The sequence below is a fragment of the Lactuca sativa genome, chromosome 9 (assembly GCF_002870075.4).
Source record: "Lactuca sativa cultivar Salinas chromosome 9, Lsat_Salinas_v11, whole genome shotgun sequence".
Lineage (NCBI taxonomy): Eukaryota > Viridiplantae > Streptophyta > Magnoliopsida > Asterales > Asteraceae > Lactuca > Lactuca sativa.
The window spans coordinates 199940781-199960313 of NC_056631.2; the positions used below are offsets into that span (position 1 = coordinate 199940781).

The 19533-nt window shown below is 37.5% G+C and overlaps 1 protein-coding gene across 2 annotated transcripts; it reads right to left on the reverse strand.

The window, feature by feature from the left end:
- Positions 1 to 555: 555 nt before the first annotated feature.
- On the reverse strand, positions 556 to 15794 carry LOC111918219 (uncharacterized). Of its 2 annotated transcripts, none has more exons than XM_023913883.3 (16): positions 15418 to 15794; positions 10286 to 14963; positions 10012 to 10200; positions 9761 to 9875; positions 8708 to 9692; positions 7191 to 7638; positions 7047 to 7100; positions 3910 to 6604; positions 3712 to 3825; positions 3438 to 3568; positions 3223 to 3315; positions 2876 to 3145; positions 2226 to 2793; positions 1358 to 1433; positions 943 to 1265; positions 556 to 811 (listed from the first exon to the last, which is right to left on the reverse strand). In XM_023913883.3, the coding sequence occupies exons 1-15, from the start codon at positions 15675 to 15677 to the stop codon at positions 1166 to 1168; spliced, it is 10776 nt and encodes a 3591-aa protein (XP_023769651.1). In that variant the 5' UTR covers positions 15678 to 15794; the 3' UTR covers positions 556 to 811; positions 943 to 1165. The 2 variants fall into 2 exon arrangements, with proteins under 2 accessions (XP_023769651.1, XP_023769652.1); XM_023913884.3 differs by having other exon boundaries at positions 930 to 1265.
- Positions 15795 to 19533: the final 3739 nt, after the last annotated feature.

Genomic DNA, 19533 nt, shown 5'->3' on the forward strand with positions numbered 1-19533 from the left:
TATCGATAACGAATTGAACATATAGGATGATTCTTAAAACTCTAAAATCACAAAATTAAGGATTTGGTACATACGCTAATACCCGAAAATTGGTACCCTTCCCGGTACCGATAATGTTAGTTCGGTTCGATACTCAATATCATTTTTCATCCATTTTGGTATGTGAGATCCTTAAGCCCGGTTCCGTCTCATGCTCATCCCTAGTGGATACATTCACATAATCACAGGTGAAAGCATATGTATGGATAAACATATACTGATTCACATGTGAATATTATTTGTTTTGAAAATTATACGTTGGTAAGATTGATATGTTGGGTTGACATAGATGGCTGACACTAACAAATAGAAAAACCATGAAGATAATATATTTGTTTTTATGTATTTTTAATGTATTCAACCTTTTTTATCATGTGAATGGTTATATATATACAATTACAACTCTTTATTTCTTAATGGAAAGTCGATCAAACTGTAACATTGGTTCATCTTCACCATCTAACTATTGAAAAGATTACAAAGATATTTGTAAATTAAAGACGTGTGGAGTGGATATATTTGATCGCCTTGATATCATTGTAAAAAATGAGAAAGAGTATGTTTTATGTCATGAATGCATGTGGAAAGAAATTGCATCTCTTTGAAGCATGCAGAAATGTAGTTACCACATAACACACAAGAAACTTGCCAACATGTACATGCAATTATAAATAAGTTGTGGGCCCCGCCCCATGTTTACCAATCTTTCGCTTTCCGAGAAACCTAGAGACAGTTAGTTTGTCAAAAAGATTCTCGTCTCAAACCTCCAAAACTGCAAAACCATAACCATAACTGCCAACATGAGGAAATAATTAAAGAGCAAGATTGAATTAGAATAAAAAAAGCTGATAAAGATTTTACAAATATTTTTCTGTAATTCTTGATTGTACCTTAGAATTGTACCTTAGATGTGCCCGAGGGCGAGGGCGAGGGCAAGGAAGGTGATGTCCAGACTAGCCTTGAACCAGAGATGTTACTTATGAAGGTGATTCTCAAATCTCAATCAGCATGTATCATGTTTGGACGAATTTGCCCCTGTTTGAAATGGTGCGTGGACCATAGTTGCCCTAGTTTTGGAATCCGGGAGTAGGGCACATAGACATTGTTTGCATAGTGTTTGTAGTTTTCAAATCCATGGTGTCCAACCTTCGTACATATTGCAGAGATTATCCACATTTGTTGCTTGCCTAACCAAATAATCAACTTGCTCTGCAATACTTATATCTCTGCACCCATGAAATTTTAAATTCTTTTTATATTTATTTGTGATAAATAAATTTCAGGTACAAGTACAACACATATATACATATGTATGTACCTGTTATCAGTGATATCTCGACCTTCTATTTTCAGTTCTACTCGCCTTAAAACTGACACGGCATATGCATTTTTACCTACTCAAACATCAAAAACCAATAACCAAACCAGATGAGTTTCAAGTTTCAACAGATTACATGCAAAGTTTGGACCATAAAAATGGTCAGATGGAATAAATAGATTACATTCAATGATATTGTTTGGTTAGCCTGCAGGAATGGAATCAGCTTTCAAATGATTTTTCTTTAAATTTTATGTTTTATGTAAATGGTGAATACTGTTTGTGATTATAATACTCTATAAATTACTATAATTATAACTAACGAATTTTTGTTCATAAAATAAAATATTAAACATAATGAAAGCTTGTTATAACCAAAGGTCATAAACAAAATAACTTTTTTAGTTATTTAAAAAAAAAAAACCAATTTAATTAGAATAAGAAATTTTAGATATGGATGAATCTTTTGTAGTTTATATTTTACAGTGCACTCTATAGATTATTTTTAAATACAATTAATGAACTTTTATTTACAAAAATAAAAATTAAAAATATTAATAAAAGCTTGTTAAAGCCCAAATAAGCTGTAATAAAAGATAATATCTTTTAGTTACTTTTTTTTTTCTAAAAGTAAAATAGTAATTTAATTAAAATAATGATTTTTAAATTTCCATTTCATTGAAGAAACACCTCACGGCTAAGTAAAAAAATAAAATTTAACAAAATAAGAAAAAGAAACAGTTTTAGTTTTCATTCAACTGGAATGAAGTCATAAACCATTCCTTTCCTTAGCCAATTCCATTATATCAAACACTAACTAAAAGAATTAAACTTGACAAGATTTGAGGAATTATTTTCTTTAAATTACCTTTTACCCTGCTGCTGGCTTGGCCTGTAACATCTACATTTTGCATAGGTGATTTACGGGTTTCCTCTTGATCCAATAAAGATTCTTGATGTTGCTTACCAATTTTTATATTTTCAACTCCTATATTCATTTCAGAGAGACTTGATACAGAAGTACCAGAACGCACTAATGCCACATCTTTCAAATCATCATCTTTTTCTCTAGATTCTGATTCCACGGAATCAGAACCAGATACATTGTTGGTTTCTTTGGAATCATGTCCATCTGGATGCGGTTCGGTTACTTCTGAACCAGTGAAACTATTGGAAGTGGATATAGGACAAGAGTCTGCTGAGCTGGCATCATAAATAGAGTCTGGTGGAGATATCCATCCTTTATCTTGCAAACTCAATCCAGTGGTTTGAGGCAAGTCTTCATCACATTCTGTATCGGATCTTGACAAAGTGTCGTTATCTTTGTTGGTGTTGTTGTTGTTGTATTCAGTGTCATCAGCTACAAGATCTGGCCTTGATGATAAGTTTAAGTCTTGTGACCTTATTTCTTGGCTTTCACCTAATCCTTCAAGAGCCTAGTACAGACAAAGTCATATAAATCCCAAAACCAAGTGTACAAGTATTTGGCATGAAAAAATATTTATGACGTAGACATACCTTGTGAAGATTTCCAGCATGGATATTTGCAGTTCGTGCCAATCTTGTAAGCATGGAATGGAGTCCTTTGACTGAAAATGTAAGTGATGGAACCAAAGGTTTAATCACATGACATGCATCCTTAATTTTTGCATGGTAAGAATGGTAAATGGCCTGTCCATGAATAGGAGATATTTCCATTTTTGTCTCTCTTTCTTTGTTCATAGCTTCAGTCATTGCATCAACATCTTTAGTCAACACCGATTCCAGTGGAAGTACAATGCTATTTGCCTATCAAAAACACAAATCTCAGCAAAACTCAAAGTAAATTGATATCTCGACTCAAGAGAGAGAGGAGTTAAAAAAACCTTTGAAAGGTCTCCCATAAGAGAAGAGTGTAATGCAGAAGCCTCTTTTCCCAGAGTGTGAACATCGTGTAGACCTTCTGTTATTGCCAAAACCTACAACAAAGAAAATAAAGATTCAATTCATGAAATGATGTTTCCTATATACAAAAAGAGCATACTAAGATGTAATGTAACCCTGTTCTACTTATATCTTAACAATATGTAATGTATCATACCTCTTCAAGCATGGAACCACACTCAGAAGTGAGAGCAGTGTGACCCCTGGTAATGGATCCAAAAGCAGACAATGCAATGCTGGCTTCATAAGCACAGTCTCTCATAGCAACAAAAGTCTCCTGTAAATCACCTGATGCAAACAATAACCAAAATCATCATGACATTTGTAAGTAAAACGGTCTTCTGTTTGGTTGGATGGAACGGATTGAGACATTACATTCCATAATGATGTCTCTAGGAAAGGATTGGATTTCATATGCAATAAGAACATACCAGATGAAGACTTTGCTTTAGCAGAAGCAACACGCAGTTCATTGCTTGCCACAAGCAAACCATTTGAAGCAGCTTCCATATCACTCTGTGCTAACTCCCACTCATGCTCTGTACCTGATCAACTCACAAGTCACAACCACCAAGACTTTATCAGACTTACAAATCATCAACTATAGTACTCAATAAATTAAAGCTTACGTGTGAAGGAATGATATGTGGCATCCAAATTTGTTAACGCATTAAAGTAAGCTTGTTGCCATGCCCTCCCACTGCCATCTGCCCCTAGTACCCCATCTCTAGATGCTTCAAAATCCAATATTGACATACAGATTTTGATAATATCTGATGCCTTTTCTCGTGCACCCCATAACAGCTGTCGTCTCTTTGCTAAATGATCATGAAACTCAGGTGGAATCCCAGAGGAGGTCCTTCCAGAGTTTGAGTTTGAGTTTGACCCGGTCAAACCTGAATTAGGACCACCACAGGCCCACCCCATGGCTCTCTCAAGCTGCCCTTCTGCTGTAATTGAAGTCTGTTCACAAGCTTGTAGGCAGTCTAGTGATCGAACTACTTTACCTACTGAAGACCGTATAGTTTCCAATAATCTAGGTCTGCTTAGGTTTAGAATAACTGGAAGTGTGTTGTCCTCACTTGAAAGAAACTTGTGACATATGAGTCTGCAGTTATGTAATGGACTCAAGGTGACATCATGCATCCATTCCAGCTGGACAATATCTAGACACGTTTTATATAAACCATCTTTAAGTTCTTTCACTTGTCTTTTCATGAGTGATGCAGCTGACATTCCTGCTCTTACTGTTTCGTGTGCGTTGCAGTATTCTTCAAGCATTTGTTTCACTCTGTCAACACCACCCGTATCTCGTATCTCTTCAAATTCGTTTTGAGTCATAGTTGGTTGCTTTAAAAGTTCGATTTCTGAATTCAGCATGGTCAACAAAAGAGGGGCGATTTTGTCCTTTAGATATTGACCGATATGTTCTTGGAGTTGGATTGATAACTTTTTCTTGACAGCATTTAGAATCTGGTCAAATCCCAAATTTTGATCCCGGGATGAAGCTGCTACACGTATGCAAGAATCAAGAAACGAATCCATAACAGCCACTTTCCACATAAAAAACAAATGGTTTTCCAGTATACCCGAGAATTTCCAAATAAACCCTGGTACTGCACTACCATAGGTAATCATATCAGTAACTTGGGTGATCATTCCATTTGAAGAATCTGATGAATATGATGATAATGTCTTATCAACTGATTCCAATTCAAAGAACGGCTGGACTAATGCTAAAAGGAGAGCTTTGCTTCTTGAATATTGTGGTTCCTTTTCTTGTTCTTGACCAATTAAAGACTGAAAATGATTTTCAGCAGAGATTAAACCGTTTCGGATACTTGCTTCCCTTTTCATTAAAGAAGAAGTTTGAATGTCTTTCTGATTCCATGTTTGATGTAGTTCTTCAAGCTGTGCTCTACAAGCTTCTTCTTGAGATGCCAACTCTTCAGCTTCCTCCCATGAAAGATGATCTCTACCTTTAACAGCAGCCTCTTCAAGAGCTAACTGTTGTTCAGTAATGAAACCCACTTTCACAAAATAGCTCTGTTCTAACTCCATTAAAGACCCTCTCTCTATTTGAACCTCAATTAATTGTTCCAATGCTGTATCGATCGACCCCCTGATTTGTGAAAGAGATCCAAATGCATCCATGATTTCCGAATCATATGAAATCACAGATCTTACGATGTTTGGTAGAACATTTTCAATCATTTGAGCAACCAAGTTTTTACATGAAAGTAAATTGGTTTTGAAAATTGAAGCCCAGTTTGTCTCAAAAGAATCTTCTTCTCTATTGAAAGTAGACTGCTTTATTTCATTCACCCAACCTGCTACAAGAACACATTTCTCTATCTTCTCTTCAAACTCGCATAAAAGGGTTGCCAGATCAGCTCTTGTCCCACTTGAATGATTCAATACCTCGAGTAACCTAACCTTAACCTCATTATAAACAGAACTTACAGCTAACCCAACCATGGTTAAAATTTCCTCATTCTTGTTGAAATCACTTTGTAAAAACTTTGTGAAAGCAGCCATGAGACGATCTTTAGCTCGTGACTCGGTTTCTGAACCAATCGAATTCACCAATTCTTGATACTCTTTTTCAACTCTCTCAATCTCATCTGCATACTTTTCCACTTGAACACAAAGATCATTATGAAGGCTCTTCACTGTGTCAAAACCATCTTCACGAACATTTGCAACAAGTTCAGCACCTTGTCTTCTGGTAATGGACAGAACATCTGACGAAATTGTACTGACAGAAAGTTTCAGAATTTGTGCCCAACTGTTGACTGGACTGGTTGTAAGGTAATTTAATGGAAGAATTCTTTGTAAAGCTAAAGAATATGTTTGGAGAGATGTAACAGAAGATGTAATCCCATGATCTAAATCAGAAATTAACTGAGAAACTTCTCTGTCTATATCATGGCATTGGACTTGTGTAGGCTCTGGGACAACAGTAAATGGAACCCCTGCTACTAGGACAGCAGATGTAAGAGATAAAGATTTTTCGTTTCCAATTAAATTTATGTGGGATTTTATCTCTGGGATTGAACTGCTTCTTAGAGCTTCAATGATTCTTCCATGTTGTTCGATCCAGGCAGCTGCCTCTAAGGCTTTTTCAGCTACAGAAGCTTTAGTTTGAGAAAATTCACGACCCTGTAACTCGTACAATGTGCGTGTTTTTTCAAGATTATTAGTTGCTTCAGCAACAATGGTTTTAGCTGATGTTTCGTGGAGAATAAGGTTAGATCTTTCTTGTTCTGTGCGATTGTATATGGAAGATACAATCTCATATTGACTTAGGATGTCTGCAAAACGCTGTTACAACATTCTTGAAGTCAGATAAAGATCCGGATAAAAACAAGAATGCCTCCTCTGGTTTTGTCACTTTTGCTAGGTTCAGTGCATAAAAGAATCTTTTTCCTAAAAAATGTCCTTATTAGAGGGTTTCGTTTTACATATTTGGTCACTTCCCTTAACACCGTTTTTTATCAGCCAAGTCCTTGTAAAATGACTATTTTGCCCCTACTCACAAAATAGGGGCAAAATGGCAATTTGGCAGTGAGTTAACAGACCTAAACTAACGGTGTTAACCGGAGGGCCCAAAAATGGAACAAAACGTGCGAATAAGGACCGGTTTTAGAAAAAGATTTATTTTTGGTCCAAACCTAGCAGAAGTGACAATCAACAGGGACCATTCTTGAGGTTTACTCTAAAAACAACCATAAGTTGCAAACGAATTGTAACGCCTTCAACCTACCTGAAGAGCAGATTCCACAGCTGGTAGTGTAGCCAATAAGAGATCATGATGTTCCTGAAAATTTTGAAAAAAAAAATGATTAAAAATAGTACACTAAAACTAAAAGAACACGTTCATTGGAAGAAGAAGAAAATGTGTGAGTACCTGCAAAGGTACACGAATTTCTTGCACACGAGAAGCAAAGAGACTCAAGCTAACTGCAAGTTCCATTCCTTTTCTTTCTTCACCAACAATGGCAGCATCATCGTGAAAATCGCCACGTGTCCACTCCACAAGAGGATCCCACACAAAAACCTCTAACAACATCAAGACTACATCTTTGTTCTTTTTCAAGATACCAAGAACTGCTTCACAGTTTTTCTTGAAGGAGCCTTCAGTGCCCATTAATCCTAAAGCTGCCTCAAGTGTTTGAGTCAGACGGAAGGGGACAATTTCTGGAACTTTTAACCTTTGTCCTTTGTCAAAGCACACGTTATAATCAATGTGAACAATATCACCACTATGGAAGTCCAAAAGAATATTATCCAAATGCCTGTCCCCAAGACCCAATATGTGCCCTACCATGCTCATGGCTGCTACACTTCCAGAATACCTGAAAGCAAATAAAATTATCAAGTAGACATCATAAAAAATGCAAAAAGTAAATTACATTTTTGGTCCTAAAAGTTTTATCTTGCAAATTTTGATCTTTATTTTGTAGTGTCCTAACTCCAAACTATTTTGGTCCATGTGTCATCTACATTAAGAGCCTAGCTGTTAATTTTTTTAAATGACCATTTTGCCATTGACCAAAACTGAAAGACGGTATCAATTCAAAAATGTTGCAATAAATAAAAGTACTTAAGTACGAAATCAAAAACATTACAATACACACTAAAGTATTATAAATTTAAAAAATCATATCTACCTTAATAAATAAGAATGATTTTGCCACATGTCCTTTTCTCATTCAATTTGCCACATGTCATTTTATCATAATTTAAAGATATATTTATTTTCCACTTGTCATTTATTTCATTTTTCATATCTAATATATTATTAATTAGTTTCCATAAATTAAACCTACCATAATGATATTAATTTTAAATTTTAAATTTTAAATTTCAATTTCAATTTCAAATAAATTTACAGTTTAAACCTTTGTTTTTAACATTTTGTTATAATTAACCTGTTTAGTATATACGGGTCTGATAACTAAACAATAATTTTAATTTATTTATTTTTTTTCATGTTTTTTTCTCATAATTTTTATTTATTTCAAATTTCGAATTCAAATAAACTTCTTATTTAATCGTTTCTATTTAACATTTTGTTTTAATCAACCCGTATAATATACGGGTTTCACAACTAGTGCACATATAAAATGCTAGACGTTAATTAAAAAATAAGAGAAAACTACAAATTTGTTCCCTGTTGTATACTGTTTTCATTCAGTTTTGGTCCAAGGGGAAAATGGTCATTTAAAAAAATAACAAGTGTTAACTTAGATGACATAGGGGAAAAATTTGTTAGGAAAACTCATAATATTAGACCAAATTTACAAGAGAAAACTTTTTGGGACCAAATTTGAATATATCAGCTATACTCTGGGACCAAAAATGTAATTTACTCTAATCCAAATCCGAAAACTATTAACATGCTTTTTTAGCTATATAAAGAACCTTTTCAATTTTGAGCGGAAGGCTTTGAAACCTTCACTTGCACACCATATTTCTTGATGAAGAAGCTGTTTAGGAGTCTCCTGCATAAGGTCCAAAAGAACTTTTCTCTTAACTTCATGAGGCCAATCTTTTCTAGAAATCACTCTTCTTATGCCTTTTTCCTTTAATGCTGGTATAATTTTACCATAAAACATATCAGTAGGCCGAGGTACATGCGATTGCACTGAGTTCTTTGTATTGGTAGAAGCAACCCCTGAAAGCTGTGCCACCTGGACGCGATTCTGCCAAGACTTGTACACGCTATAAATACTTGTTACATTTTCCACCCATTGAATTAAACCAGCTCGACCACTAATAGGTGTCACTGAATAATGGCGAATGCCAATAGGAGACGAATGCAGAAAACCATTTATGGCTTGCAAAAGTTGCATTATTCTAGCATCAAGTCGAAGGTCTTCCCGGCCTTTTAACAGATAAGGGTATTTCTGACCATCTGAGCCCATTATAACAAGCTTTTTCGGTTTCGTCTTTGTTGGCAAGATAACTACTTGTTCAGAGAAAGATGTAATTGTGACAATATTACCCTGACCTGGCATTGGGACATCAGATGATGAAAGTAGAGCCAATTGAGGTGCGACTTCTGACAATGATATTGATGATTTTCTTTGATAGGATGCTAAAGATGCAACAATGGTGTCAAATGGTCTCCAAACTTCCCCTAGTGTGACAGCAGATGGTGGAGTTTTGAAGTTTGAAATGGCTGACTTGATTTGTCCCATGTACTCATTGTGGAACCATATTTCATGAGGTGTTTCAGGTTTACGTGAGGTGGAAGCTAAACGACGCTCCAGGGTAACAACAATGGGTGCCATCATAGCAGAGTATTTTGCTGCGTTTATCTTGCTTTTTTCAGTATGACTAAGAGTCACATTCTCTGCAATACGTGATGCCTCCTCTTTCAGCAAATTTATCCGTCCGATTACATCTAAAAGTGTATAAAAATGATATTAGGTAAGTGTAGGACAATAAAACCATTTTCTAAATTCAAGATACCTGAGTGAAGATCTTGCAGTGTGCTGAGCCACAATTCTTCCCAAAGAATGGTTACATTTTCTAGCTCTTTAATCATGAGTTGGACATCCTGGACTAATCTTGGATATTGCTTGTTCTGTACATACAATGGTTAATATTGGGTTAGTCATCATCACATCCTAACAAATAGATTGTCAGAGAGCACATAAAATATATATATATATATATATATATATATATATATATATATATATATAATATGGCACACATACCAAACATGCCAATATTCGTGTAAGCTCCATCGAAGGATCCTCTTCACTTGTGTTAATATCAACGAGGGTTGGATAAATTATCGACCATGGAGATTGTTTTGCCAGCATGACCAAAATGCCCTCGAGCTGTTTCCTAACATCTTCTTCAGGGTGAGAGCTTAACCGAGCAAATAGTTGAGGAGTTACTTCCTGCAGAAAGGGATAAAAAATACTAGTTAGAACAGAACTGGTTAGGTTACTGTGATATAAAACGGGCAAAAGGGGTCCCACCCACCTGCCATGCCAACAAAGGAACTTTTGAAAGTGCAGGTTCAAGAGTAACTTTTAACTCCACCCCATAGTTTAGGAGAATATGCAGGACATGAAGTGTAGCTTTCAAGGTATAACTATAATTCTTTTGACCTTCTGTTTGACTACCCCATAACTTGGAAGATGAATGTGAGAGGTAATTTATATAAGCTTGAGCTGCATGCCCAAATAGAGATACCCTTCTCTTTCTCAAACACCACCAAACATCAACCAACTCGTTAAAAAACGCACTTCCCTCAACATCAATATTGGCAAAAAGAAAGAATTTCTGCAACTTGGAGGCAACAACAACAGAAAGGCATTCAAGTTCTCCAGCTGCAGCTTCTATTATATTCACTACTTGCTGCACCACCGCATGAACATTGTTGCTATCTAAGTCTTTAACATCTCTTGCTTTCTGAAGAAGCTCTGAAACAACATGTTTGACTCTTGAGACCTCTTCTTCAGTTAACCTAAACCTGTCTGGTACAAGTTCTGAATCAAGAATTGGAGAAAACGAGCAGGATTGAAGGGTGGTGTCACTTGTCTCCTTAGCTTGAGCATAACACCAAGAAGCATAAGAGATCCATGACTTTCCCATAGTGGGACAAAGTCGTGAAGAGAGCTTAGTAGCTGTCCCTACAAGCTCCTCAACAATGAGATCCATCCTAGGTCGATAGTTGGTAGTATCATCACTGTATTCTGATCGTATCTTTAGAATAATGTTCTCCAAATTGGCATCCAAGTGGTCCTTTTTTAACCATTTTGAAAGTTTTAAGCAGGCTTTCGCCTTTAAAACACCATCAGGGATAACTGAAACAATAGGTGAGGAGTGAAGCATGAAAGGACTAACAAATGACCATAGACCTGTGTATGCCTCTTCAAGCCTGTTCTCAGCACGCATCAAGAGTATGCCTTCATATTGTAAACTTGAGAGGATGGATTTATGAAAACTTTCTTCACCTAAATGACACTTCAAATAGTCATTGAGACGATTTGCCAAAATCAGGTTCTTTTGTTTTCGAGCTAAACGCAGTAAATTTAAGCTGAGATTTAGAGTCACTGGAGAGTTGGAATGAATGCTTTGATAAACACGGAGAGTTTTCATCCATGGTTTGCAATCTTGATAAATGTGATTGCTTGGGAACTGCACTTCTCGAATATATGAACTTAAAATGTCTTGGGTGCCTGAAATCTTGCAACTCTCTTCAAATGCAGATATGCAATGCAACTGATGAACATGTTCTGCTGCTTCTGTTAACCCATCAAGTGGCAAAGTGGTAAATGTTTCATTAAGCATTAATTTCGCCTTCTGTAGTTCATGCTGCACTTTATCCAAATTTCCTTCAATATTGTAAAGCATTGCTTGTAAAAGCATCTGCTCACTCCTTTGCAAAGCTACTTTCGGGTCTAGTGCAAGTTCATTGCTACTTTTAGGAGTCAAGTCAAGGCAACCCCATGCTGACTTGTAATCACCATCATCAAAATGAGCAAGGGCATGAATGGCATTCAACTCGTTTCCTGCCATTGTTAGAACACCAGAATAGCTTTTACCAGCATGCTTAGCACGAAGAAGTTGCAACTCTGATAGCCAAGATTCAAGGGATTTCCAATCCGAAACTGCACTGTAACTTTCAATTATACGAGTTATGGCAAATTGTACACCTTCAGAGCCCATTGAGCCAAGTGACTCTTCAGTTTGTAACAAATGAGTGAAGTGAGCAGCAGCCTTTTCGTATTGACCTTGTGCTTGATAGACAAGCCCTGTGATCCAGGACAAAGGTCCAATCATACTTTGGTTTTCTTCCATAAACAAAGGAAAAAATGCAGCCGATACCCATTTTTGCAACCCGATTAAAGCCTCTGGCTCATGATTCTTACATAAAGACAAGGTCATATGCCGTAAGACCCTCAAGATATCTCCCAAGAACCTAGATTTCATATTTTGAAGATTTTCAATGACTTGGGTCCTTGACTTGTCCTTCATAGATGAACCCAATAAACTTTTGAGCTCTTGCAGACGCAAACTACAGTAATGAATTGTAGCATCATGACACTGAAGTGCGAGACCTGCATTCATCATTGGCTCACATATACGAGAAAACCATTCTTCACAGACTTTTTTATTTGCTTTAAAGAAAACAAAACTCTGGCGAGATGGAGATGGTAAAACAGTTGATCCATCATAAGCATTGTACACATTTTTCTTCAAAGACTCGACAAAATCAAGTAATAACCTCAATGGTAACAAGTGAGCATGAGAATAAGAAGAACCTAAAATATTTAGGTTTGCATCACTTTGGTCGGTATTCGCCTGTAATACATGTGCAACATCCACAAGCATTCGCTCCAAAGCAGCAAAAGTTTGTGAGGGCCCACCAAGATTGGTCCGAAGGCGTGTAGTAATACAGTATCTAGCTGCTTCATGTATGGCCCACCATGCTCCAGCAAGGAGATTGACTGAACATGTTCTTTCTAGAAGATCTTCCTCCATGTTCATGTCCAAAAACAAGCTAATCACATGCAGGTTTCCTGTGTCTTCTTGTTGGGCTAAAGCAAAATCTTTTGAATTGTGACAAGTATGGACAAGTCGCTGGATCCAAGAAGAAAGAGGCACCTTCCATCTTTGTGAAATGTAACTTAGGATGGAAACAAGCTGCTTTGAGTGAAGCTGATGTGGCAGTTGCTTCAAGGCAAAAATTTGCTTCCACTGCATGATTGATCGCCTGTATTTTGTAACTGTCACGTCATCATGTATGCCACATACAAGTACTGTGATGGGCAATGCATGAGAAAGCAACTTCAAAAATAATTCTTTGATATCTTCATCTGGGTCTCCAAGCTTTTCAAGAATAACTTCAGTTAATGCGTACATTTGTGAGGGGTGTATAAGTTTTGAGTGCAGAAACATTTCCAATACCAATGCAACCTGACACCTCACTTTTGGTTCCCTATCAGATGCAGCATCAAGAACAGAGAACACAATCTCACCAAAAAACTCAAGATACCCAATAGCCTCAGAATCATAATCTGCACACTTTGACTTGTCATGCATACGTTTAACAGTCTGACAGTATGTATGTATCCATTGTAATGCTTCTAACTTCACTGCTAAAGGAGATGAAACATTAAGAGCTTTCGTGAGGAGCTGACTGTACTTCCTGAAATGCTCCAACATCAACATTGAAGGTCCAACCCCATTGTTATGTTTCCTCAATGAGAACTTACTGAGAAATTCCACTATACTTAGCCTATTTAGCATCTTGAAAATGGTTACTTGTAACTCCATATATCCTTGAATAGGTAATTCAAAAGGATTCAGATTGTCAATGACATGATATATCATTTTCTTTGATCTATTAACATATAAAGTATCGATCTCTGGTTGGCCTATCAAACTACTACCACCACCCAAAGAAACACAACTCAGGAGAACTTTCATATCAAACTTAAAGAGTGCAAAAAGCTCGGTTTTGGAAAATACTTTAGGAGCCACAACGCCCCCAAGCATGCTTTTTAACATGTTTAGCTCTTCAAGTAATGAATTCATTGCACATTCAACAACTTCATTGTTTCCATGTTGCAGTAAGAAGACATATGTAGCAGCAGAACTTGAGGTCACCAGGTGATTTGGATGCAGACGAAGCTGGGAAACAGGTGAATCAAACTGTAATATTTTATTTACTGATGAAGATAGAAGACCAAGCTTCTGAAGTGAAAGTAACTGAAGATTGGTCTTGAGAACCCCATGAACCTGAAAAGAAGTCAGTTTCTCAGCATTCAAAGTTTTAGCAGTGTTCCTCATATCCAAGCTTTGAAACAGGATGTCAACTGCAATACTGTAGAAAGATGAAAATCTCTCACTCAGAATTTCTGCCAAAAGAGTCAAACACTTCCAGGAGTCCACTATCCATTTTGACCAGCCGTATTTCCTTCCGACCATTAACAAACATTGTAACAATTGAGGAAGCATTCTAGTGAGGGGGTCTTTAATTTCTTCCAGTAAATTTATCTCCAGCAACCCAGAAGCTGTAGATTGTAAAACTGTAGAAAAACAAGACAACAAAGCAAGCAATCTTTGACGTTGTTGTGGAGTCCCAGGGCTTCCATCTTGAAGTAGTACATCCATGTCACCCAAAAACTTTGAAAGCAATCCCAAGGAGAATTGTAAGTTGTTGACCCAATGTTTTTGAAATTGCAAAAAGCTATCCATAATGACACTCCTATCAGATTCAGCAAGGTCAGGTATCATTGCCCACCCAAGAAGCAAATCAACTATGTCGACAAAATGGGCCTGGAAACAGATGAAGAACTTCAAAGAAATCAAAGTCAACACAGTCAAAAGGCGATGCAGTAAGCTTAAGGAGGTTCTTTCATCCTCAAGAAGCTCTTGACATGCTTTGAGAATTGGTAATGCGTATCTCTCAGTAGCTCCAATGTCTGCAACATTGAGGAATTCATGAAGACCTTCTGCTGCAATTTCCACTGTCCCATCACCAGCATTAATATTGCTAAACAATGGCAATGCCCATCCTATAAATCTATCAACTAAATTTCCAAGAATTACATGATTTTGCCTTCCATTTGATCCAATAGGGAGTGAACATAAGACTGCACACAAGGCACCATAGGCTGTTGCAGCAGCTTGACGTACAGTATATGATCTACATAAAGTAAACACAATAAGTATAATGATTACCGAAAAAAAGGAAATATAAGTGTGCATCTTGCCCAATGTGTTCCATCACAGATCAGAAAACATTCCAGAAAGTGAAAATCAGATCTATAGCATAGGGAAAATAAAAGTATACAGCATAACATGTCTTTCACTGATGATGAACTATGAGTTCACAGATCACAATTACATATATCCTTGAACCTCATGGATATGGCATACTTAACACCAAGCGATTAGGTTTAGCACAAAGCATGGTTGATTCGTGCACACACATAATAGCGATTGTTTACCCACTAGCAACACCTAAATGAACTCATAACCTAAAAATTTAATCAAACTTAACACATACGAATTTAATTAGCAATCATAAAATGTTTATCGGTCACTATATCCAGCAACAAAGATAAATAAGCACGCGTATATAATTAAGAGTTACTTACTTGTCTGCAATGAGTTGCGAAAACCCCTGAGCGAGAAACGAGGCAGAGTGAGTGACAAGGAGTGAGTTATGAGGATAAACAATGGCGCGGTGAAGTGAGTTAATGGCTGCCAATCGAGAAGCGTCGTCTTCTCCACCTTCAGACGATGGATTGTTATGTTGCGATGAGGATGAAGATGAAGAATCCTTGTCTTTGGGGAGAGCAACGGAGAGCAGAGCTGCCAACTGTTGTTGTTGATGATGAAGGCCTTGCATATTCATGGCTCCTTTCAATTCGCATCTCCCCTCTTGAATTCTCTGGTTTGTTTCTTTGAGTTTGGCAATGAGAATGACGAACTCATGGCTGAAGAACAGCAGGGTGAAGAAGTTTCAAAAATTGCAATTGTCTCCCATGTCTTTTCACATTTTGCAACCAACATCTAAAAATAAGATAATAATCAAAGTAAAGTGAATAGATAAATTTTCGGAGAGAAAACAAATCAATTTAGGGGTGTTTGGCTAAGCTTGTGACTTTTCATAAGCACTTTTTAACTTATAGCTTGTAACTTATAAGCTCATAAGTTAGGGAGACTTATTTATAGATTTTGACTTATTTCCGGTAAGGCACCTAGATAAGCTATTCATATCCAAACACTCCTTTTAACGTATACCGGTGTGGAATTGGTAATAAGCTAAAAAGGAGCTTAAATAAGTTTAGTCAAACACCCTATTAAACCTATTAGCCATTAGTGTATACGATTAGGATTATATAGGCTTAGAATGACTGATTTTGCATTATTTCATGTTCCTTGTTTGATTGTGGTCTTAGGGTAGAGTCTTTTATTCGACAGTCTATTTGATCATGTATTATGTATAATTTGCATGTATAAGGCAACTGACAGTGAGAGTGGAAGTTCCTAGCATGAGTTGTAGTAAGTAAGCTCGAGGAGTCCTTTGATTGATTTGTGTCTTGGAGTGTTACTGCACGAATGTTGCTTGCTCTGTGCTTTGTGCTTTGTGCTTCGTGAGACTCTTGATGATGAAGGTTAACTATTAAGTGAATATGTTAAGCAACACGTTGCATAGGTTAAATAATCTCAGAGTGGTGAATTTGACCCGACTGCACAACTCTCATTTGAGTCTAACCGTTGTAAGGGTGAGTCTTTTACTCGAATGATTATCTAAGCTTTGTTTCATGTGATTGTATTCATGAAGTAGTTAAATGACATTGTTGAGAGTTGTTCATCAGCTGATGGTAGGGTGAGGTCGGAACCTATGAGAGCCTGGGATATGTTGTAGTGAGTTGTTTGTGTTGTTTAGCAGGTACTTGGAGTACCAATTTGAGAAGGTGACTTAGGGGATTCGGGATAACTCTTAAGGAAAGTATGGATAGGTGTTGAAGGTAGTATTGGGCCTATACTACTGAAAGCACAAGACCTATACTCGAATCGAGGGAAGTCACAGATAATCTAGGAAGCATGTTGGATGAGGATTCTTTGAGTATGTTCTGGTTATTGCTTGGTTTCTTTTTGGTGTGGTGATGAGCACTCATGGTTCAGCATTTGGTTTAGGCTCAGGTGCAGACACTGAGTCGATTCATAGGTGGATGCTAGAGTTCATATCGTCGGAGATCACCCACGGTATTTTGGAGCAGACTCCTGTGATATTTGGTATGATCAAGGAAGGGATCATAGAGATTTTAGATGAGCATCTGGGCACGTTTCGCACTGAAATTATGACTATTGTGGGAGCTTGTACTCTTTCCTTCCGTGAGTTCAGTGCTTTTGGAGCTCCTAAGTTCTTTGGGGAGAAGGACCCCATTGCTAGTAAGAAGTGGTTAGCAAATATGGTGAACACTTTTTAGACGAGCGTCTGTCCTGAGGGGTCGAAGGTCGGATTTGCTTCCTGTCTTCTGAAAGGCAGAGCTCAAGATTGGTGGGAAGATGTAGATTTCGCTTTAGGAGGGAAATGCATTAAGACGATGGCTTGGGATGAGTTTGCTACCCAGTTTAGGACGGAGTTTCCCACGGTCACTAAGGTGAAACAGTTGGCGAAGGAGTTTCAGGACCTTAGCCAGACGACTGAGACTATGGCAGAGATAACTGCCAAGTTCCGAGAAAAGGCTTTGTTGGTTCCGTAGTATGCAACGGACGATAAAATGAAGAATGTGAGGTATCATGATATACTAGGTGATGACATCAGGGAGTTTGTGAGCTTGTCAGGGTACAATACCCTGAATGATATGATTGCTAGAGCTCAGGAACAGAAGAATGATTTGGAGCACCTCAGGAAGAGGAAGTGTAACAGCCCAATTTTCACGCCCAACAATTTCATTTTTATAAATTACTTTAATTAAAACACCCATAGGAAAACATTGTCAAATCATAACATCTCATAAAACTGTATATAATGTCTGAAAATCCAAATCATAAAATAGTGATAATATCATAGTACAATCCCAAGGAAAACTCATATTACGGAATCTGAGGTGTGTGTATGATGTGCAGCTACCACGTCGGCTCCTTCCCCTTCGCTGAAGAGGTACCTGAAACAAAACTGAAAATTGTAAGCACGAAGCTTAGTGAGTTCCCCCACCGTACCACATACCATAAAATCACATATCACGCATATACTGTCAAGCATATATGGGTGCCCGACCTACCCCTTCGGCCCTGTCGACCGGATAATGCCTATCATATATGGGTGTTGGCCTCCCCTTCGGTCCTATCGACCGGATGTTTCCTAGCATATTTGGGTGCTGGCCTCCCCTTCGGTCATGTCGACCGGATACTACCTAGCATATCTGGGTACTGGCCTCCCCTTCGGTCCTGTCGATCGGATACTATGGACTATTTCACCCCTCTACTACTACCACATAACATGTATCACATAATCATATTCTATGTAGTATGATTGGGTATCACCACCCCTCTTTGGCCCTATCGACCGAAAATCTTAGGGACTATCTCCCCTACTGTTACTGGCATATAACATCATATCATATTAGCACATAACGTATCAGGTAGTAGCAAAACTAGATGAATATCACAAAGACAATCATCTAATATACAACTCCTACTAGTGGGTCGGGACCCACCGCTACTGGAACGTAACTCACCTCGTAAGGCTGACTGCTGGAAAACTGCTCGGCAACCAAGGACGGATCTAGTATGGTGCCAACGGTAGCACCGGCAACACCTAGTTTTTCCCGACGTAGTACAAAATTTTCGATTTTTTTTCTTTTTTCTACTATAAAATGTGCCACCGGCAACACCTACTATGGATCGGCAACACCTATTACGGACCGGCAACACCTACTACAGAATCTTGCGTCTGTCCCTGTCGGCAACTGTCTGTCTGCTGCTCCTGTAACCCTCCGCCTATAATCCCACAAAACATTCCTTATATAGTGCACAAGCCAAAAATTAGGGTTTGCATTTGGTCTCGCTACGCCCAACGTAACCGAGGGTACGCCCAACGTACCTAGGCGAGTCCGCATCCAAATTAAGCGCATCTCTCCAGTACGCCCATCGTACTCATTTGCTACAATTTCCACTCAAGGGCTAATCTTGACAACTTGACAAAAGAGAAGGGTTAAGTAGTTGTACCTGAATTTCGGGATGTTACAAAAACGTTGAATTTACAACAGGTGTTGTTCCTGGGAAATAGTGACATTTGTATGGAAATCGATGTGACGATTTAAATCAATAGTCGAGCTCAAGTATTCACCTTTTCCCCCAGATTCCTAACTAAACTAAACTAAGTAAAGGATTAAACTAAAGATTTCTCTTTTAAATCTTGGGATTGTACATTTGTGTGTAAAAGATTTTCTCCTTTACCTCTCACCGGGAACAATTTCAAAGTCATATTGTGTTTATAGATGGAAGTCAGATTGATAAGGTCAAAGAAATTAGGAGAATGAATGAATTGGAAGCAACATTATCGCTTTTTTCATGTTCAGAAGATGCATTTCCAAAGAAATGCAACACATATTATTCTTTTAATTTTAGTTTTTCAAAGAAATATAAAAAAACCAAATAAACTTACTCTAACCGGTAAAACCGGAATCAAATGTGTTTTTTTCCTTATTTAGCATGTAAAACATAAGTTTATGCCCTTGGAATACAAAAAAATAATA

What these genes read in the sequence shown, in the direction of transcription:
- LOC111918219 (XM_023913883.3), bottom strand. Translation starts at nt 15,677, where the DNA reads ATGAATATGCAAGGCCTTCATCATCAACAACAACAGTTGGCAGCTCTG. An exon ending in AAATTCGTGTACCTTTGCAG is followed by an intron (nt 7,101 to 7,190) that starts GTACTCACACAT and finishes CAAAATTTTCAG; the next exon opens with GAACATCATGATCTCTTATT. An exon ending in TAAAGCAAAGTCTTCATCTG is followed by an intron (nt 3,569 to 3,711) that starts GTATGTTCTTAT and finishes TGTTTGCATCAG; the next exon opens with GTGATTTACAGGAGACTTTT.